The sequence below is a fragment of the Pleuronectes platessa genome, chromosome 23 (genome assembly GCF_947347685.1).
Source record: "Pleuronectes platessa chromosome 23, fPlePla1.1, whole genome shotgun sequence".
Classification (NCBI taxonomy): domain Eukaryota; kingdom Metazoa; phylum Chordata; class Actinopteri; order Pleuronectiformes; family Pleuronectidae; genus Pleuronectes; species Pleuronectes platessa.
In genome coordinates, this window is record NC_070648.1 from 1892329 (window position 1) to 1919229 (window position 26901).

Consider the following 26901-nt stretch of genomic DNA (forward strand, 5'->3'; position numbering starts at 1 on the left):
TCCACTCTGTGAATCTTGGCTGTGACTTGGACTTTATAGAGTTGTGCGAGGCCGAGATCAAAGTTTAATCAATGGTGCAACACTTGTGATGTGTGTTTTCAGATCAGTCTTCCTCTCTCTCTTCATCACTCTCGTCTCACACTTTGATTTCTGCTCGTCTGTCCTCCCTCATCTCTCTCTCTCTCTCTCTCTCTCCCTCTCTCTCTCTCTCTCTCCCTCTCGCTGCTTCCGTCATGGTTATGTCTTCTTGATTCATGAATCTTGGTCTGAAGGGTTATTTGGCTTCATTAAAGAGGATGAATCCAATAAATAGATCCTATATTTCATGCATGTTTGAGTCTTTGGTGATTTGAATGGATCAGAAGCTCAGACGCAGAAGAACCAACATCCAATAATATCCTCATGTCGCACTGAGGGGGATTCAAACATGTTTTAAAATGAATTTATGTGAACTGACCCTTTAATTACTTCTCAAAACTAAACTTGACTCCTGTTCAATCACATGTTTCCCTCCTTCAACATCCTATTGGTCTTAAATCCCAGAGATAACGCCCCCATGCTTCACTTCAGCCAATCAGGTGCCTCTAACGCACACAGGAGCCAATCAGCACCTGTCTCCTCAACATAATGAGCTGCAGGTGTTTCACCTCAGACTCCATCTTGACTCCTGAAGAAGATGAATGTTCAGAACAAGATGGACACACAGATAAAAAGAGAGGAGGAGAATAAATGAGAAAACTGTTTCTGTTCTTCTCAAAACAGACAAATGAAAACTCTCCTGAAAACCAGAGGACAACAGTGACTCTGGTAAGAGTTTTTATTTTAGAGGATATTAATGTGAACATAATCAGGATTTAATGAAGGTTTACAAGTTGAATATTGTGTCCAAACATCTTTCATAAGAAAATAAGATGTTTTGTGAACAGTAAAGAACAAAATGATGAACTCGTATGTGAGTTAATTAATTCTAAATTAAAGAATTAATATAATTTAATGTTTAAATATTTACTTTTCGCATGTTGAGCAGTGAAAAGAGAATTCAGATGATCAGCAGTGTGAGTCTGGAGTTGTGTTTGTTTGCGATGGTTCTGCTGCAGTGGATTCTTCTTTAAAGTCTTTATGAAAAACCAAATGTGATGAAGATGAAGATGAGGTTGGTGACGTGTGGATGTTGTGTGACCACAGATGAAACTGAGGAGAAACATGTCTCCCTCAGAGATGATGTTTTTGATTTTTGACCTCCAGCTTCGACCACCAGGACCTCCTCGTCCTCTCTGTGTCTCCTCCCGTTCATCTCAGGTCTCTTCTGTGTAAGATAGGAAAACACACCCAGAGGAGTTTTATGTTCATATCTGCTTTTTCACTGTAACACGTTAAAATCAACCAGGGAACTAAATCTAAATATCTGCGCTCAGTGAAACTCCTGCAAATCTGGGATTTATTTCAAACATGATAGAAACCATATGATAGTTAGTTTATTTTCCACAACACCTTCAATCTATTTCATGGTTTCCAGGAGAATGTTTGCTTTTCTCCAGAGGTTTATGAAAACCATGACTACATTTCGAAGCCACTTATTCATTATTGTGCTGAGAACAATCCAGAGTCTATTTCTGTCTTCACTCGTTGTGGCTCAGCTCCACCGGCTCCGTGTGGAAGATGTTCCTCAGCGACTCAGATCCCAGGATGTATTTATTTGTGGTTGTTCTCGATTCCCTTCAGAGAAGTTGAGGAAAAGCTGTTAATTCTGGCTGAGTGTTGAAAACTGCTAAATAATTCTGCAGTAGTTTTGCACAGGAAAGGTTAAAGCTGTTATTCAACAACGTGGCTCATAAATACTTTAAAGGCTCCGTAAACATTAATCCATCATTTAAAGATAAGTTATTGATTATCACGATGACTATAGATTAATTGGGGCGGCTCAATATATCAAAGACTTCATTGAACCTGATTATGGGTCAAACATTAACAGAGATTAAGTGTTGAGTGAATTTAGTCATATAATAAAGTTTGTATAGATTAATATGATAAACACTTTTCAGCACGATGTGGCTTCTTCCAGTTTCCTTCATTTCACACAGACAGAAAAACATTAATACTTTAATTATCAACCGCTACAGGAATCAATTTTCTCCAGTCTGCTCTGCTTCTCTCTCTGGTGAAGACTTCAATGTGTTTCTGTGCACTTGGTGGGTTTAGTCGACCGTGTGTGTGTCTGTGTGTGTGTCTGTGAGTGTGTGTGTTTGTCAGTGCCTTCAGGGTGTCCTCAAAAACAGCCTGTAATCTCTCATCAGCTTTGAGTTATGTAACCAGCGCTCAGTGGCCACTTCCAGCTGCAGGTCCAGTCTCCACTGCACCAGTAAGAGAAATGCTCATCTGAACTGGTTTAAGACTGAAGAGCTGGGACATGTTGATTTTAATGTTCATACCAGTAGAGAACATTATTTGATCATAAAGTCAGGGTTGGATATTTGTTGTACTTTAATCTCTGTAGAATCCCTTTATCTTCTATGTTCTTATTCTATAATATTCTATAATAGAGCGAGTCATCCTTCAGTTTGCTTGCAGACGTGTCGGCAAAGGTGTGTGTGTGTGTGTGTGTGTGTGTGTGTGTGTGTGTGTGTGTGTGTGTGTGTGTGTGTGTGTGTGTGTGTGTGTGTGTGTGTGTGTGTGTGTGTGTGTGTGTGTGTGTGTGTGTGTGTGTGTGTGTGTGTGTGTGTGTGTGTGTGTGTTTTATTGAGTTATGACAGGAGAACCACAGGATTCCCTCTTCTCAGTGTTTAGTCTCCATCCAAAATCTGAAGTGAGGAGCAGACACCAAACAACACTGGAAACTATTTCCATCCATTGCTCCATCTCTGTGTTTATGTGGTGTGAAGTGAGTCAGAGATCCTCCCTCACCACAGATCCATCTTCACGTGTCGGTGCCAGCTCCGTGTGCGTGTCGGGGGTTTTGACTTTGTGCCGCTCCACGGAGAACGTCAGCCGGGGCCTGAGTTACTGACGCGTGAGGCTGGAGGATGGTTCTGGAGCTCGGCTCACACGGCAGCCGGGAGCCGAGCCACGCTGCTCCGGGGATTTGATCACAAGTCTGGGATTCTGGGAGCAGCACCGCCACCGAGGCTTCAGGCTGAATGTGAAGGAAAGAGATGAAACTGGAGAGAATGCATTCGAAAGGAGAATTCCTCTGAAATGCTCTGAACTGTTTCCTGAATATTGTTTCTTAAAATTATGTTTTATTATTGTTTAGCATTAAAATAGAATCTGACAGGAACGATATTTCTAGAATCCACTTCCTGACATCGTGTGTTTGAATCCAGTCTTTACTAATCTGTGCCAGGAGCAGTTTCCTTTGGTTTTTAAGAGGATTTGCTGTGATCGCAGTCGTTCTAATGAAGTTAATGTTATCTGTGGAGAAATCCTCTTCTTAACGGGACTTAGTCGTGTTACACAAGCTGCAGGCGACTGGTCAAAGACGAGGGGCGGAGAGAAGTGTCCCTTTCCATGAATTCAGTCTAAGACGAGATGAGGAGACGTCGTGTTCTGGGAGATTCGGTGCAGAAGTTGTTTTTTTGCGTTGTCAAGATGCATTCTGGGAAATCGCTCTCACAGCAGATGAATTAATTGCACCAGTTTAAGAAGGTAAATGAGAAATCACCAAACGGTGAATTGATCACATGACGGTGGCTCAGAGGAGACAGGATGTGTGGTTCTCCGTGTCGGAGACAGAGCGGCTCCATCTTCAAAGCCCTGCTCCACGTTCACCACATTTCCTGGTTATTCCCTGTAGAGGAATCCCTGCCTGCCCCAAAATGGCGTCCACATCCCAGCACGGCTCTCATCCTGTAAGATGGATGGTCCTGTCGGGGGGGTTGATCTGGTCAGAGCTGTCACTTCCTGTGACCTCGTATTGATTCCTAATGACGGCGGAGGAAGCTTTCTGTGCAGCTCTTATAGTTTTATTTTTAATATATCGATGAAATGACACGCACAATCTGCACAGGTGTCACGAAAACAAGTTTGCGTGACTTCTTTTATTCACGTTGTGCGTCTTTATCGGTTTTGTCTCATTTTCAGGCCTAAGCTGCCTCTGAATTTGTTTCATCCCTTTTTTACATCATTAATTAACCAAATAGATTAATGATAGAGGCTGTTTCTATCTATCAAATTAACTTTCCAGCTGATCGATGCTTTATTTAAATTTCAAAGTTTGGTTTGAACCAAATCGAGATTCTATTTCCTGGTTTTGATTGAGGCTGTGGGATTAGTGGCCTCTAGTGGTGAAGCTGTGTATTCACCACTAGGGACATTACTTTCACAGATTAGAGAGGGAAAGATGAAACTCTGAGGCCTGATTGTTGAACTTTATGGGCACAGCTTTCGAGCAAACACACAACAAATAGCTTTACACACAGCTATACAATGAAATGCACAGCGGAGAATGTCAGGTCACAGGCCGGCGACCTTCTGTAATTCTTTACAAGTGAGACCTTCTTCCTCTTATCGCATTTTTCACAGTATTTAAGCATAAAATCCCTAATGATGATGCAATCTGAGGTATTTCTGAGTTAGGCTTGCTTGGAGTTTTGATGTTTATCTAACAAAGATAAAATGTCATCAGCATTCTGACCTTCTGTCTGTGACTCGGTGGCTCTGTGTCCCGGTCACAGTCGAATCTAAATTCTCCGACCTTCTCACTTGAGTTTAACTTGGTGGAATTTAGCAAAGTGCTTGAGCTTCGATCTCACGGCTGAAACTTCAAGACTCGAAGTCGGTGCCAAGGCTCCTTTTGGATTCTACTCCTGACAAACAAAACACATATTATTAGTGTTTGGGAAACTGACAGATGTTGTGGTTCGAGAGTCAGAAACAAAAACAGATGCTTTATCTGAGAATCTGTACAAGACGCTCAGGGGAACAATCTGTCCGCTGTACGTTAAACTGTTAAAGTATTTACAGGGACATTTTTGTTGCAGTACGTTTTCTGGAGTCACATAAAGGATTTTTGATCAAAAGCAGAAATGTTGAATCAAAACATTAAAAAAAAAAGAAAACGCATTATTCACGTTGTGCCGTTTCCTTTCTGGGAGAACAGCCTGTGACTACTGGATATTTACTCTGCCTGAGCCAGAGTCTCCGTCCAAATGAGATCACGTCTCCTGAGGATTTAGCAACAGGCAGAAAATATGATCCACGTGTTTTAATGTTTATCAACTCGAGTTTTCCTCTTTATTCTGTTCGTCTGTAAATCCTTCATCCCGACGGGTTTCTTTAAAGTGTTGCACAGACATTCTGAACAGGCCTTTGGTTTCTATAGCATCAAATATCTACTTAAAACCAAACTTTATGAGAGTGTGTCCATGTCCCATCTGCTAACATGGAGGAGGCAGGGTTTATGAGCTCTACTGCAGCCAACCACTAGAGGGCGATTAAGATTGGGCTTCAGTCTTTGGTAACTTTACCTTTAACTTTATTTGTGGACGTTGCATGAAGCTGCCTCCGGACTTGTGTTAGATATTCACTCGTTGAAACTCAACACTGAATAAACTGCTGATGGAAAGGTTGACGTCATGGTAGACTAAACTGTCGACTGGTTTCCTCTTCCAGCAGGAAGCCATTCAGTCGTTATCGGTACACAAATTAAGAGAGGAGGATGTTTCAGGAAGTTGTCAGAGAGCGTTGACGAGGGGTGTGGACGTGGACGTCCTGTTTGGAGACGGAATGAGAAACACTTGTTATCGATGTCCACGCTGGAATGTTGTTTCCTTCCCTAGATGTTGGCGTTTCCCTCTTTTCCTCTTTTTCAAATGCTCTGAAGAACAAACACAGAAAGAGGGAGACACCAGACGATGAAGGGAAGATGGAGAGTGAAGTGTAACGTGGGGATGGTAGAGACTCAACAAGGCAGAGGAGGAAACTCAAACAGGAACATGGCGCCAGGTCGAAGTCTGTGTCCAGGTCATTATGAATTCCTGAAGTTAAAGACCCGTAGAGAGAAATCATTTTCCCTTTTCCCACAGATTTCACTGTTGTTTACTAACTGATGGTTGTGATATTCATGGTAAAGCTTGAAATTACCAATGCAGCGCTGTTTCAAACTGGACTTTCCCAGTTGCCCCACTAGCAGATGTCTCTATCAGCCAGTAAGCAGATGATGGTGGTGATGATAGTAATCTAATAACCCAAAACGCTCTGTTAACTCCAGGTGTAGATCACGTATCAGACATCGTCCCGTGTCCTTCAGGGAATCTGTCGATCTGTGAAACGCTCTCTGTGCTCGTTCCGCCTCCTGAACGCCGTCACATGACCTGAACTCAGCCAATCGGACTGTACCAATGAGTCAACACTTCCTTATCTAAACAGAACTCTGCGACCTTCTCAATAATCCGTCTGCAGAGAGAAAGGTGTTATCTGCCATCAGATGCATTAGAGGAAATCACTTGTTCGTGTTGTTCTTGGGCCGAGCTGCTGAAAACCATAAAGTGATAATGATCAAACAGGCCGGGGAGACGTGGTCAAAAGAATGGAACAGAGGAATAGAACAGAAGAATAGAACAGAAGAATAGAACAGAGGTGTAGAAGCAGATTGAGGCCGTTCCTCAGCTCGTTCCTCCTCACTGAGTTTGATGCTCGGTCACGTCTCAGCGTGAGAACAGGGACACTTAGTGTTTCACTGCTATAAATATCCCTTCAGCAGGTGTGTGTTTGTGTGTCTGTGTGTGTGTGTGCAGCCACAGTAGCGTCACACCTCAGTGCACATGAAGTCCTCTGCTCCTGTTACTCTAATGAGCAGCTTGTCCACAGTCTCAGAGACAGACGGTGTGGACTGTGTCCTCTCAGACGTCTGGGAAATCAAAGTTGCATCACATTCAAACAATGTTTTACACTTTTACCTTGAATCCAGTTTTACAGTTTGGACTTTAAACTCCAGGTCTATTAATCAACTTTAATGTGGCTGCACAAGCTGCTGTAATCAACATTCATATCAACAGTGGATGATAATGGGAACAGGTTGCAGGACTTGTCGATAAGGGTCTCAGGTGATTGTAAATAAAGATGGATGACGTGTCCATGTCCTCCTGTTGCACAATAATCAACCCAAATATCCGCTCTGGCCTCTTCTTGAGAACAGGTGGACAACTTAAGCTTTAATTTCCTTCTCCGACTCTTTTAAAGATGCTTGGAAAAACCCTGAATCAAATTTTGAGTCGTGTTGAGGTTGTGAAAACACGTTCTGCTGCTTTCTGCCTTAAGGGCTTTTCTTTCTTTTCATTCCTAGAACGTTCCCATCTTCATTAGTTTGACACTAATTGGATTTATGACCACGGGGATGTTTTTCTGTGCATCTTTTCCTGTTTTTAGTTTGAATGATTGGATCCTGTGGTCTGGTTGTACTCGTGTTTGGACAGTAGGGGGCAGTGCAGTCAGTGAAGTTCTACAAGCTGCCCTGACAGGGATTTCCTGCCTCCTCGCCTCTTCATCATCCATCCTGTTTTTTAGGCCGACAGTCGGAGTCAGCACATGAGTTTGAGGACGAGATGTGCGACTCGACGCGTGACCTTTGACCCGTGCACGCATGGCGCCCTAGCAGGAAGTGGACAGGATCAAAGGCGGTCGGGTAGAAGCCGGAAGAGGAGACAGAGAATGAGCTGACACACGAAACACAGAGACTCTGACCGACGTGTGATATCCATGAGCTCAATGGAAAGGGGCGGGGCAGGGGTCAGAGGTCAAGATGGGTTTCTACTGTCATTGGCACATTTCTATGATATGCAGCCTGATACTCCTGGTGTTATTATACTGATCAGTTTGAGACATTTTCTTCAAAGACAGATTTTATTTTGTTATTTCTATGGACTGGAAGGAATCAAATTAATAAATGTATTGACCACAAATATAAAAGCATGTCCACAAACATCAAGGTGTGTTCAAAGTCTTTGGATCCACTCAGAAAATCTATAAACAAAGTAAAAGCAAAGTTTAATTGCTCAGGAAAGTTGTTGAGTCAGGATTTGTAGAGAAACTAAAGTGTAAAAAACTAAACACAGCTTCAAGAAATGTCTGATCTTTCGCCAAAAGGACGTTGGTGATATTAATATCTTGTTTTATCTCAATATTTCTTTCAAAGGTTCCTGCTTCTGGTCCTTGTTTGTGTCCTCAGGTCGTTAATGTCCCCATGAGACAGAAACATGCAGGACGTGACCGTGTCGTTCTCCAGAGTCACTTCACTCAGCGAAACCTTGAAAGCATTTTATTGTTTAGAGGAAACCAGTTGGTAAAAGGTCGGTGGTTCAATCCCGGCTCCTCCACTCTGCACTCTGACTCAAGGCTCCGTGACAGAAGAAGATTCAGGGTCCTTGAGTTAAATGTGTAAGAAATCGAAGCCAGAGACAAAGAAATACAAGGAAATAAAAGAAGTTCATGTCTAAAAAAGATCCAGAAGCTGTTTTGACTGTGAATATGAAACTGAGCCGGGAGGTCTGAAGTGAAACTGATTCATGTGGCAGCTGAAGTGAGGTTAGAGCCGAGCGGGAGGACCACGTGGTCTGGGTTTGAATCCGTCTGATCTGAAGCTGCTCGGATTCTCATTCGTTTTTTGTTTAGTCTCCGTGTGTGTGTGCTCCACGTTGTGTTTGTTTTGTGAGACTTCCTCTCGTGCTGTGTGTTGTTTTAAAGTTAGTTGTGACTCGCTCTTAGTTGTTTCCCTCGTTTATGAGACAACGATGAGATCTGTCGACTGTGGGGGGGGGGGGGGCTGAGCCGAGAGGTCACCAGGTCGCGGTGTGTCGTTCCATTTCAGCTGCTGTTGTTTTGGGTCGCACAGCTGCACTGCTGACGGACACTTTCCAGGCTTGTTGTGACACGTGCACGCTCACATGCACACTCTCCGTGGCAGTGGGTTTGAGTGTTGCTTTTATTGTGTGGTCTTACAAAGTCCTGTGTGGTCGTTTTCCACCGACTCGTGACCATGATGGAGAGAAAGTGTCGCTCACATAGAGCTTCACTCCAGGTGTTGGTGTGAGAATCAGGATGAGGAGCAGCCGCTCTACCGGGAAATAACTTCTCTCCTTTTTCTTCCCTCCTCCTTTCCTCCTCCTCTTCTCTCCTCACCTGCTCGTCTGTCCTTTTTATAGAGCTTTTATTTTGGGCCTGTTTTAATCCTCCTCCTACTCCCTCCCTCCCTCCCTCCCTCCCTCCCTCCCTACCTCTCTCCCCCAAACCTCCTTCTCATCCTTTCTTCTGCTCCTTCTTTTTCTCCTCCCTATACCTCTTCTCTCCTTTGTCAAATCCTTACCTCCTTTTCCTCAACTCCTCATCTACTTTGTGCCTCCTCTCCTTCTTATGTCCTGTATTGAATCATTTTCTTACCTTTTTATATCTCCTTAAATATCCTTCGTCTTCTGTCTCTTTGCTTCCTCACCCCCCCCCCCCCATTAATTCCCTCTCATTCCTTCCTTCACTTCCTCATCTTCCATCCCATCTCATCCCCTTCCCTCTTTTCTGTTTCCTCCTCCCTCCTTTCTCTCCTCCCTTCTTTCTTGTGTTTATGTTGCCAGCTCCTAATGTGGAGCCTGTAAACACTCCTCCTCCTCCTCCTCCTCCTCCTCCTCCTCCTCTCTTAATCTAACTCGCCTATCAGCCTGACCCAACCTCCACGCCCCCCCCCCCCTCTCTCTCTTTTACACCCTGTCTCTGTCTACCTCACTCGCTCGCTCACTACTTCTGCTGCGACTCTGCTCATTCAGCTCAGTGTTGATTTGTGTCTCTGAGCAAAGTCTGGATTCACGGAGCCGAGGAATCTGCAGGGACTTTAACTGAGAGAGTAAGTGACCACCTGTGTGTGTGTGTGTGTGTCTGTGTGTGTGTGTCTGTGTGTGCGTGTCTAAACCTGACCTAACTGATGAACTTTAAATGATGCAGAATGTCAGTGATGTAGACGATTTAAGAATGTGGGAAATCTAAAATTATAATCTATATAGTTTGATTCTGAGCAAAACTTTTTACATTCAAACATGAACCTTCTCATTGGATAGCATAACACTGAGATGCATGCACAAGCAAACACACAATCGCACATAAACACCACACTTGCACATAAATAAGCATTTGGCATCATCCCACTAATCCGCTTCTGTTAGTATTCATCCACTGACTTAACGTTGAAGTCCAAACGGCAGTGTGTGATGCCAAAAAGTGTGTGTGTGTGTGTGTGTGTGCACGTTGCTAGTTTAGTCAGAACTGACACAATACCTCTGCTGTGTGGACGTGAGACTTGTTTCTGTGGCTCAGCCTGAAGTCTTCAGCGCTGCCAAGGGGCCTATTAGTGCTGCCTGTCTGTTTAACTGTGTGTGTCTGTGTGTGTGTGGGTGTGAGAGAGTGTGTTTGTGAGAGTGTGTGGGTGTGTTTGTGAGAGTGGGTGTTATTTCCGCTCAGTGTTGGTGTGAATATAAGTACGCACCTTTGCATACTAATACTTTGAGGCTCAGTTGTGATGTGTTCTGTGCGATCGTCCTAATGAAAACACAACGTGCAGATGAATAATGACAAAACAATGTTTTCTCATTATAGACACAATCTCTCAGGAGCACAGAACATTATTCATGTGTCCATCACGTGAAATATGAAAGGGGAGGAAAGATCAAATATAATTATGTTGTGAGGGACAATGGGTTTTTTCAAGAGCCGTGCTTGTGTTGTGGAGATAATGTTCATTATGTGTGTATTTTATGTGAACAGGCTCTGTTCATCTGTCCTCTGCTCTGGAGTTTTCCCTCAGTCCTGAGGAAGCAGGTCAGTTTATTATAGATTTGAAAGACGGAGGCTATAGAGTCAAACTATTGTCCTTCACCCGTGAAGCAGCAGAACCCTGAGGCCCGAACAGGAGACACAGCGACTGGGATTGTGTATATAATATGAACTGGGAACCACAACCGGTTCATTTCTTACACAAGATCGGAAACAGATGGTTTAAAGAGGTTGTTGTGATAAGTTTTTTAACATAAATACAAGGATGCAATGTGTTTAATTAACTTGTACTTGATTGTGTTGTACAAAACCAAACTTAACAGAAACAAACACGTGACAGTGATGAGAACTTCACCCGTCAGTTAACATGGAGGAGGCAGGAGGCAATCGAGATGTTCTGCCCCGAGGAGCCAGTTCCCCACAGCGAGGGGGAAAAACCACAGTTATGTTAATTGTAATTACAACAATTAAACCTTTTCCATTTATTCAGGGGAAAACAAATTGCCTCATGAAAGAAGATGAGTTTCATTTCTAATTATGTCTCATTTGCACAGTTTTTGCACAGAAGTGGGAACATGGAGTCCGGGGTTAATGATGAGAGGGACGCGAACACAAACCCCCCTGGGAGAAGCCAGTTAACACAAGCACATCAACAGCAGCCCTGATGGAGAGGTGGTGGTGGTGAGGGGGGGGGGGGGGGGGGAGATAGAGACGGAGGACAAGGGATGCAGGAGAGATGGAGATTTTAAAAACAACATGAGAGCGATAGGGATGTGAGATGAAGCATCTGTTAGCGATCACACTTTATCAGGCGAGGAGAAACAAAAACACACAAACACACAAACACAGCTCGATCTGAAAACATGCATCTAATCACAAACACACATTGTCGTGCACGTTTCGCCTCGTAACTCGTTTTCAATGCAGAGTTTGGATCCAGTGAGTTTGAGCAGGTGCAGCTTCGTGTGTGACGTCTTTCTGGAATAATGTCTCCTCTCCGGATTTTGAACGTGAGCGCGTCACCTCTTCAAAATAAGATCTAGAGAAATGTGTTCACCTCGAAATGTGATATAACAATAGTTTGTAATAATCGTCTCTCGTCTTCGTCCCTGCAGTTGGACAGAAAGCGGGGGGGGGGCAGGGATCAGGACGTAAATTGTCTAATCTTCTCGTCAGATCTCTGAAAGTCGAGGGAGGTCGGCCCCCCCGAACTTTGAAGAACCGCCTCAGTGCGGTTTAGAAGAAGAATGTAAAGAATCCTTGGAATTTGGTTTTATTTTCTCCTGAATATTCAACAGATATCACCTCAAATCCCACGTGAGAGCTTCCTGGTCTGTGATCTGGTTTATTGGAATGTTTTTGTATTAAATTACCGTCTGTTGAAATATTATCTGCACCGCAAACAAACAAAAGAACCAGACAACAACAACCGTGTAGAGTTTTCTTTGACGTTTCTTTGCAGAATTACTCACAAACCACTGGGACATATTTGATTAAAGCTTGGTGGGGGGGGGGGATATTACCACTGTATTAATGGTGACATCACGGTTATGAGGACGTTTTGATCTCAGGACATTCCATACGCTGAAGGACAAACTAATGTATTATATTCCAGAAACACAGAGGTTTGAATTACTTGCTTTAATAAACCTGTTAGTTAAGGTTAAGTTCTGTTCAGGCACAGACGTAACCCGACTCGGGGGGGGGGGGGGATGGAAAAACCCTGTTGTGAGTTATAGAATAACTACTTAGTTCAGGTCAGGAGGTGAAGAGCTGTCGTCCTCATGCAGCTGTGACGCTGATGAACTAATGAACTGAGTCCTGCTCGAGTGATTCATGTTTGAATCTGGACCACAAGGCCTCAGTGACGTACGACTAAACTTTATTAACCTCAAATATTCAGTTACTTAAGAAAGAAGACGAATATCCAAACGATAACAGAAGAGTCATTTAGTTTTTAGAATGTTTTGAATCACGTCAAAATAAAAGACTCGCTTCCTGCCTTAAATACGAGTTGACAACCAGGCAGTTTATTTTGAAGGTCGATCCTTCCCACCGGCCTTTCAGACACCAAACCAAGTCTGTGCAGTGACGACCATTTTTCTCTTTACACGCGTGATGCTCTCGACCTGTGAGCTAACACACAAGGTCACCATCTCTATCACTTTCCCTAAATGTCACCTCCAACCCACAACCTTCCACAGGAGAAACCATCGTTCCCACAGCTTTGTTTTACAGCTGAACCACTTTGTCACTTTGAGACGACGTGTGGAACCGGTTCTTACAGACGACCTCTGTGGTTCACCCGCTTTCACCACGGTCCGCTTGTCTGGTTACGTTTAGAAATTTAGGGGCCGAGGCAATTTTTCCCAATCAGGCTGAGCTGTGGGCTGAGGCTCCCCCCGCCCTCCCCCCCACCCACAATTACAGACATGAGACAGTCACACAGATGTGGACGTATACGACCACATAAACAGGGACTTTAAGAAGAGGAGGATGAGACTGAACTTCAATGAAGATAAAGTGAAGTAGAGAATAAACCTGGAAACAAGACTTTTTGAGAAGCAACGTTAAAAATCATTACAAATATAATTAAAACCTACTTTAAGTTCTAGTTCATGATATTTCAACATATTTAAGACCCTCAGATAATCGGGGTTATGAAACTATTCCTGCTGCGGCGGTTGATTTAAATCTAAAGTTCCTTCTGCAGTTCCCCGTGTGTATCGAGGTCATATAGATTAGTCAAAGATTAGAATAAGAACTCTTATAGTCGGGAAATGTTCGGTCAGAGTTTGTAAATGCAGATAAAAAACTCCCTCTCAGTGACTCCAGCTCTTTGTGTTAGTCAGGGGTCAGATTTGTGAGTAGAGACAGAATCCACAGTTAAAAGCTTCTCAGCGATGATGAAACTCGTTCCACAGGTTTCAGCTTCTCAGCCTCGTTTCTCAATCCTCGTTAGGTAAGACGTGTTCGAGCGGTCGCTCCCGGAGCCGTTCATCAAGAGAGACTCTGTGGGTGGACGTCAACGAATGATGTCATCACCCCCCCCCCCCCCGCCCGCTCCTCGCTCACACGTGGGAACTCGGCTAATTCCACACAGAAGGCTCTGTCTTCTGTTTAGGACGAGTAGGACTCAGTGTGTGAAAACAGATGTGACTGTTATTTAATAACACAAAGAAATGTGAGGGATATCATCCACATCTGTTTTGATTTTTCTTAGTAGTAACCCTATTCTGAATATACAGTAAAATGCAAATTAATTTCAAATCCTCTGTGTCTGTTAAAAGCCTGGTTTCCTTCAAGTTTCTAAACTCCAGTATATTCCACTCTAGTATCGATTAGTTGATTCTGCATCATCATTAAGATCTTAGTCGTTTTGCAGAGTTAGATTTCCCACTTCACTTTAATTGCTTCGTTTGTTTGAGGCACAATTATGTGATGTTTTCACTTTGGTTCTTTCCCATAAAGAACTCTGTGTTCTACAACCTTCTAATTAGCACCGAGCCGCCCACGTTGAATTCATGTTCTGTTTGATTTACATGCTTTTGTGCTTTTGGCTTCACTTCAGGGTTTTATCACAACAACCGTTAAAAAAACAAACATTAGTTGTGTCTGTTGTGTTGAACATGTTGTGAGTCTCTGACCTCAGATCTGTTTTGTGTTTGTCTGGATCTCGTCATGGCCACAGCTGCTCATGCTGGTCCCAGTCCACCTGCAGTTCAGTGAGGAGCTGGTGTGAGTGTGAGCCTTCAGAATAAAGCTCCATCCACCCTGATGCAGATATTTAGCAGTGTTTTAAAAGAATGCTCAGAATCTGCCGTAAACAAGGCTCAATCCCCCCCCCCGGGTCGTCCACCCCCTCCTTCCCAGTGGTTCGCCTCCCAGTTTGAGAACCACCTACTAAATTTAGGACAGTGACACACGTGGCCCCCCCGAGGCTTATTGTGTGTTCAGTCTGTACGAGATTATTTAATGTTCAGATCTTTCCACTGAAAAGTTTTAATGCAGGAGAAGAAATAGTTCATGTTTGTCACTTCATGTGTTTCAGAGCTCAGGAAATCAAACCGTCCACCAGAGAGTTTCTACTGTTTTCTGTTCTGGTTGCATGACCTTGTTTTAACTGGTTTCCATTAGACCCCAGAGTCTGGTCCACAATGGAGCATGTTTTTGTTTCACTTCCTTTATTGGAGTCTTTCCCTGGGATCGGGATGTGACTGCTGATGTTGGGGAACGAGAGATTTTCCGTCACTGATCACAATCGAGATTTTCTATTTTCGCTATTTGAGGCTTTTGTTCCTTTTTCAGAACTTGATGGTTGATTGATTGTGATTAACGACTAACAGAAACTTTGTTGATACGTTGATTAAAGGACGTTTGCTGAGTCATCATTTAACCCCTCTCCCCCCCCCCCCCTCTGCAGGGGGACCACACGTGGGCGACCATGTTGGGTCAGAGCGTGCGGCTGCAGCCGGTGACCATCCAGAGCCTGTCGGAGCTGGAGCGGGCCCGGCTCCAGGAAGTGGCCTTGTACCACCTGGAGGAGCGAGACCTGGACTTCAAGATCAGCATCCCCAGAGGTAGGAGAATACAAATAAAGGGCATGAGGGTGATTTTGAATTGTTTCCAAATCATGTTTATGGTCTATTTGTCTCTTAATGGACCATCATTTACTAAATAAAGACTTGAAACTAGAGATTGAGACATAAACTTCTGAGGAAAGGTGAATCATTTTCAACATGGCGTCACTTCCTGGACCCGGGAGTCTAGGTCCATGTTTATAAACAGTCCATGGAGGAGCTGCCCGTCTGTAGATAAGAGGTTAACACACGGGGGGGTCAGGACCTTCTGATAACGTGGGCGTAATGTCATCAATGTGAATGTCAATAGTTCGTCCTGCTCACGATGACGAGGTCGAAAGATAAACATCCGTCTCTGAGTGAAGATGAGTGTGAAGTGAGGAAGACTCTGGTGAGAAGAGAGGACTTCTCTGACCCGGTGTGAACGAGCTGAGGTGTCGATTGTGATTAGAGAAGTGCAAAGATTTGTTTATTTATCTACATGTCTGGAAAATACCTGAACTTCTGTTATCTGGGAGGTTGATGAGGATTAAAAGCAGATATTTGATTTAGTTTTTTTTTATTAAATCTGATTTCCAGTGATGTGAAGCTGCTTTAAACTCCAGAACCAGTGTTGATGTTTTTTTTCTCTGGTTTGGATGAATTGATTTAAATTCTCCTTCACATGATCTCGTCTGTTTTTACTTTGATAAGGACACGTTTTAATCTCATGGAGTTAAAACAACTACAGATAAATACCATTAAAGGAAAGAACAGTGGTGAAAAACGAGGAGGTTCCAAAGACAACAGAGGAACATGATGATAACACGTTAATCTGAATAATTCAATCCGACATGTATCAAGGAGTAAGGGGGGGGGGGGTTTATCTGTGACTCAGACATTTATTTCCCAGACAATAATTCATGCACTTGAAGTTTCCTTCTACTTCTGGAGATATGATTCATAAACAATCAGGATTCTTCAGGTTTCCTCCTCATCCAGTATCTCTTCTTAACTCTGGCTCAAGCTGTTGTTTATAATCTTGCAGGACCTCGTTTTAGTCATAAGAGAAACTTCCATGTTTCATTTCAGCAGAACTTTATCATTTGAGACGTGACATTCCATTTACAGTCACTCACGCAATCTCCAAATCGGTTCCAGCTCACAGATCTGTTCCGACGGCAGAACCAGAATCATGGGGTCGATGTTGACTTGTTTGTTTGTTTGTGAGAACGGAGCTCTGAGGCTAAACTCCCACTGACCTTTGACCTTGCATTGATTTTTAAAGGGATTCTTGAGTTTATCTGTCTGGTTTTTAAGTCATTAACTTGTCTTTGTTCCATCTGAACTCTGACGCACCAAATCCAGCCAATAAAGAGAGAGAGAGAGAGAGAGAGAATCACCAGGAAGCCGTGAATCTGTCAAACACCTCAAACGAGTGGAGACCCCGAGGTGAAGGTCACGGGGGTCACAGTGTAGAGGCCGACTCATGAAGAAACGTGCACAGCCGATTGTCAGAGTGTGTGTGTCTGTCTGTGTGTGTGTGTGTGTGTCTGTGTGTGTGTCAGCAGCTTTCTCTTGTGACACAGTCGGTATGTAAACCTCTTTTCTCAGACTCTACCGCTCTCTCCCAGGCTGTTGTTCTCTCTCAGGATGATTGACCTCTGACCTCCTCTGACCACGTTGCTCCTTCAGGCCTTGTCGCCGCTCGGTTATAACCTCCTCGACCGGCCCGGCAACTGTAAACAACAGAACCGAGCGGGACAGCTGCAGAGTTTCAGCTTTACAGTTGAATTATAACTTCCACATCAGTGCCCTGGTGAATCTGTTCCTGCAGAATCCGTTTCTCTAAGTGTGGGAATGTTCCTCCTCATGTTTCTCCCCTGGGGTCGGATCTCCGCGGTCCACTCAGAGTCTGTCACCTCCCACCACGCCGCTCGCTCCTCGCTCCTCTTCCCGCTTCTCTCCATCCCACAGATCTTTCTTTAGATCCTCCTCCTCCTCCTTCTTCTTGTTCACTTTCCTCTGAGGAATCTGCACCATTAAATCCTCTGGGGGTGGGGGGGGGGGGGGGGGGTTTATGAGCATATTTATGTCCTGCACATGCATGGCCTCATGCGCTTGTATTTTAATAAACTGTACGTGTGCGTGAGTGTGTGTCTGATAGATTCACTGCTGAAGGCTCGGTGGTTGTGAGACGTATTAGTTGTGGTGAGGAGTTCGTTCTCATGCCCTCGTCCTCTGGTTCTCTACTGGGACCAGCTCCCTCTCCCAGTGATCCTCTTTCTCTCTCAATACATTTTAAAAGCCCAGATGCACAGTGTTGGATTCAGGTGACGGGTAACCAGTTCATCACCCATGATGCATTTCACCAAAACCTTCTGCCAAGAGCGAACAATGATGCAGCACCGCAGGAGAAGTCTGTTAGTGTGTTTTGATTGGACGCTCTGCACATGCGTGTTCTCCCATCACGTCATCGTCACACTTTGTTCATACATGTGTTCAAACACCCGTCGGCTGGAGGTGGCGTGTGTGTGTGTGTGTGGGGGGGGGGGGGGGGGCAAGCGCTTTGGAAATAAACCTCAATTTCCTGCAGTCATGGGAATTTGACCCCTTTTAGCCCAATGGAACGCACACAGACACACACACACAGACACACACAGACACACACACAACCCCTGTGATTGCACGGGTATCACACGTCTTCCAGGAGGAGCAGGGAACTCCACTCCGGCCTTAAGAGGGAGAAGACCTGACTCTGGATCAGTGATTTCTAAACAGCAGCTTCACGAATCCAAACAATGGCTCCTTCCACGTGAACCCGGTTCCGAGGAGGATGCAGGGCTCGTAAAAAGAAAAGAAAAGAGAGAGAGGGCTGTAAAAACACACTCACACAGAGCTGCTGTTTAACAAATGTCTCACCACCACTGACACACACACACACACACACACACACAAACACACACTTACTGCTATAAAACGTGACTGTTGCCGAGCTGGAAATGGTCTCAAGTTATTTATAAAAAAGCCAAACACAGAGAAATAGAGTTTAATGTTTACATTGCAGTGTACATGTCTCCTTTTGTAAACAATTGTCCCATTGAGGTTCATATTGTTTTTCTATGTCAACACAATTCTCTTCATGTGGCCAATCAAAGCATTAACATCACACACGCAGCCTGAGACACACAAACACAACCTCTGAATGTAAACTTTACATTTTCCTTTACTTTCTTCCCCCTGTAAATAGACGTTTTCACTGTTTATTCATCTTTTTCTTTTGGACCTTCCTCGTCACGTGCACAAATAATCACACACACACACACACACATACACAGACACACACTCCAGATCCCTTTGTCTCTCACGGCTGTTCAAACAAACCGAGAGGTCTCGTCCATTGTGGCGGCTCGACTCTATTCTTAGGAACGAGTGGAAAAGGAGAAAAGGTCGTAATGAGGTCTGTGTGTCTTCTAGAGAAAGAGAGAGGGGGGGGGGGTTCATTCAGGGGTGATAAAGGACGAGTTTCCGTTGTATAGATGAGTATTTGTGTAGTGATCCTTCATTAGAGGGCGAGAGACAGAAACAAATGATCTCTGGGATATTTTAGTCTTAGGGAGAAAAGTGGATAATGTCTGATCTGAGATGTTTGAGCTTCATTTTGAGCCGACGGGAGGAAATGGAAACGTGTCGTCCATCTTTTGTTTACGTTCTAATCTTCTCTCATTTCACTCACTGTGTCTTTTTTTCTTCTTTTTCTCCACAGAAATACACAAACGGAGAAAATCCCTGCGCAGGAAGTTCGACTCCTTCTCGAAGGAGAAGAAGGAGCGAGGTGAGTTTCACACGTCAACACAGACCTGTGGTTTCTCTGCTTCTGATAATCTACGTGTTGCTCTTCTATATGAAGCTGCTCTATGTCCCCACGTGGACGCTCCGGTGAGAATCTGTCACAGGACAAAGTGTCTTCTGTCGACTGGATCGGCTTCACCACCACCACCACTGACGTCCACTGGGTTTCTCTCCCACTAATGGTCTCACACACTTGAAATGCTGTGTTTGTGCAGCTCAAGAGGTTTGAGTCTGCTCTCTGACTCACGCTGGGTTCACTCAGTCGAGCTCCACGTCCATTGTGTTCACCATCTCTCCTGAGCGTTACACACAAACCGAACAAAGAACGACAAACAAACAACTGGTGCATCAGAAGAGTTTAATGTGATTCCTCGGAAGCTCCTGGTTAAAATACTTTATTCATAACTTCTACGTGTGTTTTGTTTCTGAGGAAGTTGATTAAAGTTTTTTATTGTTTGTAGTTTAGTTCTTGGGCCTCTTGGTTTTAATGGATTCAAGATTTTGGGGAAATCAAAGGCACAAATCATGAGCTGGATGATTGTGCCTTTGATCATTTGTATGTTTGTTTTACATGGAGATTTGTGGAGCTACATTCAGGAGACTGATATCGAGGATATTCCTGAAATCTCAGTTATACTATATTTCATCTTTACTTTCAAATGAAAGAAAAACCAGAAATCTCATCATTTCCTACGAGCCCAAAACAAACTGTCTCCTCAAACCCCGTCTCTGTCTCGCCCCGTGCAGATTACAGTTCCCACGGTGTAATCCCCTCACATGTAATCTGCTACCTGCCGACCCCGGAGGGCCACGCAGCCGGCGGTAGTGGAGGAGCGGCGCCAGCAGGAGCGGCGCCAGGTCCCGATGTTCTGAGTTCTGATTAGCAGGGTGAGCTGCAGCTAAGAGGCTGGAGGCAGGATTTACAGACATCCTGGGAAAGTGTGTCCGTGTGCACTGGCTCCGTTTCTGACCTGCGGGGAGATAATCGCCTGAGAATCGAGAACATCTCTTTATTAGAGGTTTGGGAAACATTGGCAGACGATTCCCGGCATGTGTCTCTCACACTGAGAGAGGAGAGGTAAAGAAAACAAGGGAGGGAGATGGAGAACAAGCCGGAGGAACGTGATTTCAACCTGAATCAGATCCTCAATTCGTTTTATATGGATCATGAGACGCTCCTGACTCCTCGTTACTTCGAGCTGAACCAATGAATCTTGCGTTTGGGAATCTCCTGTGACATCACACACCTCGTTCTCCTCTCTCTAACACAACACACAGTTTCCCTGCAGCCTCACAACCATCACTCTGCTTCCTGTAATTCGCTGCTTTGTTTTCCCTCATGTTTCACGGGAGTTTACCCAGAGGACAGGCCGTGTTAACCAAACACCAGTTTCTAAAACACACTGGTCCCCCGGAGGAGCAGCTTCCCCGTCCAGCTGCTGATGTGGGGACAGACGAAGACGAGCGAGTGCTGAGCAGCGTCTAAATTCATCTCCTCCATGTCTTCCAGGAACAGACAATGAGCTTCAGGGGCAGCGACCAGGGAACAATCAGACGTGAACTTTTCACTCACATGCAGCTGCTTCCCTGTCGGACGCTCGGTGTTTACTGTCCCGGTCCCTCAGGACATGTGTGTGTAAACCATGCAGCTTCAGAGACATGATCAGGACATGTGTGTGTAAACCATGCAGCTTCAGAGACATGATCAGAACATTTGTGTGGAGGCAGCTGGACCTGAAGATGTTTCACTTCTCAGAGGCTTCTTCAGATCTCACCGACTTATATCTTCATTTATCTGTCCATGTTTCAAGTAGATTTTTATCAATCAACACAAAGACGTTTTGACTTCAAAGTGTTACAATAAAGTTTTGGTTGAAAAGTCACTATTTGTAGAACCTACCAACCATTATGAAGTATTAATATCAGTATTAATGAATAAAACCTTTCCAATACCGATCTATTGGCAGATATAAATACTTTTTATCGTTACCAAGCCCTCATGATGATGAAATGTAATTTAAGTTTGAAAGTGATATTTACAGCTTGACCATAAGCTTTATTGTTAAGAACTATAAAGACAAATTAAACACGAATCAAACCAAAGATATAAGAAGAAAACTGAATCAATTTACGAAACCCTGTAAAGTTATGATTAAAACAAATGTTTATCTCCTGGAACTAAATAGTGTAAAACTCCACTGAGAAACTAGAACCATTGAGTTTCTGCACCGCTGCTAAAGAATCAAATCAATATCCCCAAATGAAATGTGTGTAATTGAAAGATTTGTTAAGTAAGAACATGTGAAGCTCGTCCTGCCGCTTGTTTCAGCTTTAATTTATCAAACTAATGAAAAGAGGATCAGAGAAACTTCTCAAATCTCCGGCCAACATTTCTTTACCTCTGCTCTCACAGACGTCCCGACTCTGAGAAGAGTTTTCCAACCGTTTATTAAAATCCTCAACCGCTCATTTCCAACGTGTCCAGCAGGAGCAGCTCGAGGAGGAGGAGGAGGAGGAGGAGGGGGGGGCAGACAGACGTCAGGCCTGAGGAATAATCAGCAGCTTACTGATCACACGAGGCCATCAAGTGCAGCTGGAGACACATGAACCTGTGACATCCATCATGGAGCCGGCTCCTTGGCAGGGACACTGTGTTTTTGGGGAACGCAGGATTAAAAAACATCTTCCAGCCAAGTTGAAGACAAACGGTCCGTCAGAGATCTGAGCTAAAACAATCTGCTTTAATAAGGAATCGCTGATATTACAGCTCAGAACATGAAGGGGAAGTGGCGTCCATCATGGAGGACAAAGGTCCAATGTCTGGATGGTCCTGCAGGGATTGTCCCAACTGACCCAGGAACCACTTTGAGGACAAATCTGAGTTTCCACCAAGGAACCGAGGAACCAAGGAGTCCAGATAGAGGTTTCTCCTCACCTCTATGCTTGTTCTGGTCATGTGACGCAGCCGAGTGAAGGGATTCGTGGGGGTTTGGGGGGGGGGGGGGAACCCCTGTGGTGACCTCGCTGGTGTGGCGGGTCGCTGGCCCCGCGGTTAAGCCCGTATCAGTCTGAGTGTGATGTCTGCTCTGTGGCTGCGGCCGCTCTAACAGGATTAACCTGTTGATCGCCCTCTCACCTGCTCGCTCTGGACGCTCTGTCTATTCTTACACCGCTCTGCCCCTTGACCCTGGAGTCTCTGTTTGAAAGGTCAACGAGGTCGTGGTGTAAAGGTTTTTTTTGAACGGAGACAATTAATTAAATGTCCCTCCATGATGTCCGATCTTTTAAATGTCCTCTCTGTGACATCATGTCCCTTCTCTCTCTCTCTCTCCCGTCTTCCATCAGAATCGGCTCAGAAGGCTTTCGGCATCCCGCTCTCTCAGGTCATCGCCAACGACCGGGCCTACAAGCGGCAGCAGGACGCCCTGAAGGAGAGCCGGCGCGACTGCCTGGACCTGGAGGCCAGCGTGCTGCGCTTCCGGGCCGAGAAGCGTCAGTTCTTCAACGGGAGCAAACCGCTGGTCGGCGCCGCGGCCCTCACGGGAGGGGGGGGCGGCGTCCCCCCCCCCGGGTCGCCCTCCGCCAACTCCGTGGCCCCGGCGCCCGTCTGCGAAAACCAGAACAAACCGATGTCACCCACGTTTCTGGATAACAGCAACCGGGGGCAGAGGAGGGTGAGACGACACACACACACACACACACACACACAGACACACAAACTGAAAAGCATCAGATATAAACAAACACACATTGATGCAGAAGGAGGTTTTGACCTTTTCACTTCACGAGGTTCAGGCCCTGGTTTGTTTTAAATTCCTGATTTAATCGCTCAGTGTTTTTCTTTTTCCTCTGTTTGGTTTGTTGTGTTTTTTGAAAGCGACTCAGATTCTCTTATCGGTGAAATGAAAACTGGCAGCACTGTTGTTCCTCTTTGCCAACTGTGTGTGTGTGTCTGTGTGTGTGTGTGTGTGTGTGTGAGAGTGTGTGTGCTCTGTAATGAAGGTTTCCAGTTCGGCCAGTTAATCTCTGGCTTCATCTCCAGCTGTAAACATTTTCACAACCGATTCCTCAGTTTCCACAGTTGTGCGTTTGCGTTGTGGTGCTGTGTGTTTGCGTTGTGGTGCTGCGTGTGTGTGTGTGTGTGTGTTTTTACACTTTCTGCACTCCTCTCTGCACTGATGTGAAAGCAGTGGTTACGTTAAGCCTGTAATAAGTGTCATTACATTCTCAAAGCATCGTAATGGAACCTGAAGCAGCCGTGAAGTGCAGCTCACGGAGGAAAACATACACACACACACACAGACACACACACACAGACAGACAGACAGACAGACACACACAGACAGACAGACAGACAGACACACACAGACAGACACACACTTGGCTGGACAGAGTGATGCAGCAGCAGCTCAGTGTCTTCGTCGCGTCTCGGACTGAAAGTTGAAATTAACGTCAGGAGCAGAAAGAAGAAGAAGAGAAGTTTAAGGACATTTAACTTTTGTACAGTTTCTGTTTTTAATAAATTCATCTTAAAGCTTCCATCACTTTGACCCGAGGACAGATTCAGGAGGTGAAATGTTCCAGAGCTGGTTTTGTTTCTATAAATTCAAGCTGGAGAATAATGATAATTCTGTTAATGGGATATTTGGCCACTTACAGCAACAGAATAATATAATAAATCCTGAGTTGTGGGTTTTCAGTTATTGTAGATGATCTCAGACAGAAAAGATGGAATAAATCTTTGTTTTGTTGGCAGTGACTTTCTACGGAAGATTATTGGGGCCAGGAATAAGAAAAATGAAAGATTGAAGCCAATAAATCCAGTTGGAGTCGTGACTGTCATTCTCTCAGTGTTGGTGGAACCAGCGATATTCAGATATTTCAGTTTTCATTTAGTTTTATCTTGTTTTTATTCGCAAAGTTGTACACTTCTCAGTCGTCACCATAGACTTTCTGCACATTTCTTTTAATTTTTAATAAATATCTCAGTTCTGAGTTCCACTTTGTGCTGATGGAATTTCCTCCGTCGCTCTGCGTTCCTGTGGAAATGATTTTCAGGTCTCAGACACGATGATTCATGTTCCTGTGGAATATTAGTTCTCAGCTCGTCTGATATTTATTGGATGGCAGCGTGAAGGATGAGGGAACAGGACATCCATCTTAAAACGTTCTTTCCATCTTTCTGCTGCCAGTTCATCCGTTTGTTTTTCTTCTTTCTCTCCGTCCTGTCGTCTCCATCGTGTCTGTGTCTGTTTTTCAAATGTCCCGTTAATCTCCAGCGTCTCACGTCAACACTTTGTCCTCGTCCATCATCAGGACCTTTAATAAATCCATCTCTCCTGCAGGTGGAGGCACAGATCAATCACACGTTGCTTATTAGGAAAATAAATTCATATCCTGGGTTTTATTACTTATTTAATGCAATTCTGTTTGTTTATAAAGTCTTTGCAATTTAGTTTTTTTTTCCATTTCCCCAAAAGTAAGAGCACTGTGGTGTTGAAATATGAACTTGTTGCCATCTAGTGGGGAAATGTGTGTATCACTTGTGTAGAGAAAAATATTAAGTAAAGAATTGACGGCTGGATTCACAAAGTATCACAGAAGCTTTATTTAATGAAATGAGAAAATCCACACATCCAGAAACTCTTTGATTAATTAGTTCTCTCCTCCTCCTCCTCCTCCTCAGGGAGGTCTGTCGGTGGACTCCATCTCCGACCTGGTGGAGAGTCAGTCTCGGCTGCTGGAGGCGCTGCAGCTCTCCCACCCGGCCGAGCTGGAGCTGAAGAAGTCTCAGGGCGGCGGCTCGTCCGAGGGCCGGACCCAGACCAAGCTGAGCCTCAACCCGATCTACAGGCAGGTGCCCCGGGTGCTGGAGCGCTGCTGCAGCCACATCGAGAACCACGGTGAGAAATCAGCCTGTGGAGCCTCGAGCTTGAACATCCAGATGTGTGGATTCACAGTAAAGGATATGATTCTAAGATGTAATCAGTGTAAATGCATATTAATAATTCGTGGATTTTGTCGGCTCAGGTCTTCAGACTGTGGGAATCTTCCGGGTCGGCAGCTCCAAGAAGAGAGTGAGACAGGTGAGGAGGACGTTCATTCACAAATACACGAGAAATAAATATAAATATAAATAAAACACAACAACGATATTAAACTGACAAAACAACAGACGAGAAACGTGTGATTTACTTTAAAAGTTTTTATTTTTCAAGACTGTGACCTTCCCGACCATTTGACCTTTTTGACTTTACTATTTAATTTGCCGTAATCTGAGTTACATTATATTCTATCTGATCTACTCATGTGTTATTCCATTTATTTGTAACCTCTTCATCTTCAAAGTGGGTTGAAGATGAAGACGATGATGACGTGTGGAGGTGTCGGTCACATCATGGGTTCACTTCCCCGTCATGACGCTCACTATGATCTCTCCTCTGATTCGCTCTCGTCCAGTTTCCTGTCGACTTCGCTGGAAAATAAAAATAATCCTCAAGTGTCGACGTGTGAGATCCTGTGTTTGAGAAATCGCCTCCATCAGGGGAAAAGTGGTGTAACGTGTGTGTGTCTGTGTGTGTCTGTGTGTGTGTGTGTGTGTAGCTGAGGGAGGACTTTGACGTGGGCGTGGACGTCCAGCTGGACGAGGAGCACAGCGTCCATGATGTGGCGGCGCTGCTCAAAGAGTTTCTGAGGGACATGCCCGACCCTCTGCTGCCCCGGGAGCTGTACCCGGCCTTCCTGCACGCCAACAGTACGACTCACACTCACCACACTTTATATAAATAGATTAAAACACTTTATCTTCTATATCTAAATACAAACTTCTGACATGAGGACGTTTGATACATTTCTGATATAATTCCTCAGCAGAGATTTGAAAAGTAATTTGTAAAATCACGTGAACATGTGTGAATTTGTGATGGTTGAAGCCAAATCGCCCCCTGGTGGCCGGCTGCAGTTTATCAGTTTAATCTTTATTCATTTTATTCTCTTCCTCCTCTTCCTCCTCTTCCTCCTCCTCCTCCTCCTGCAGTGTTGAGAGGAGCCGACCAGCTCCAGTACCTGCAGCACCTCCTCTACCTGCTCCCGCCCTGTAACTGCGACACTCTGCTGCGCCTCCTCACCTTGTTACAGACGGTGCAGAGCTTCGCCCAGGACACCATCGGAACCCAGGACGAGGAGGTACCACACACTGTCAATGGGAAAAAAAAAATGTATTATTTATTATAATAAGAAGCTGCAATGCTCCTTTAAAGGACCATATTGTTTTTATGTTTAAACTCATATCTTACATTATCATCGCCTTTCAACTTCTGAAAGGTCAATTCACACATTTCTTTCTTTCCTCCTCCTCCTCCCTCTCCTCCTCCTCCTCCTCCTCCTCCCGTCAGATCCCAGGGAACAAGATGACAGCAGCCAACCTGGCGGTGATCTTTGGTCCGAACCTGCTGCAGAGGGAGAGCGGAGGAGACGTGAGTCCTCACTCGATGGGGATCGAGGACAGCACGGCCATCATCAGCGTCACTCTGCTGCTCGTCCAGAACCACCGGAGACTCTTCACTGTACGACGGGAAATAATCAGACTTATGATCATATCTGTTATTGATAGAAATGAACAGGAGTCGATCTACTTTCAGAAATATGTCATTTATTTAAGTTTCAATTCTCTCAAATCATAGAAAAACCTTTAATTTAAATTTAATCATGCAGATTTAAAGATTTTTAAAGCAACACTATGGAA

The 26901-nt window shown here is 44.6% G+C and overlaps 1 protein-coding gene across 1 annotated transcript in view; it reads left to right on the forward strand.

The window, feature by feature from the left end:
* Positions 1-26901, forward strand: part of arhgap36 (Rho GTPase activating protein 36) — a 29596-nt gene that overhangs the window by 1817 nt on the left and 878 nt on the right. The window contains exons 2-10 of the mRNA XM_053416667.1: positions 763-807; positions 15170-15326; positions 19072-19140; positions 22503-22831; positions 24844-25060; positions 25188-25243; positions 25761-25911; positions 26194-26342; positions 26552-26722. Coding sequence (XP_053272642.1) covers positions 763-807; positions 15170-15326; positions 19072-19140; positions 22503-22831; positions 24844-25060; positions 25188-25243; positions 25761-25911; positions 26194-26342; positions 26552-26722 — 1344 coding nt within the window. The remainder of the gene's footprint in view (positions 1-762; positions 808-15169; positions 15327-19071; positions 19141-22502; positions 22832-24843; positions 25061-25187; positions 25244-25760; positions 25912-26193; positions 26343-26551; positions 26723-26901) is intronic.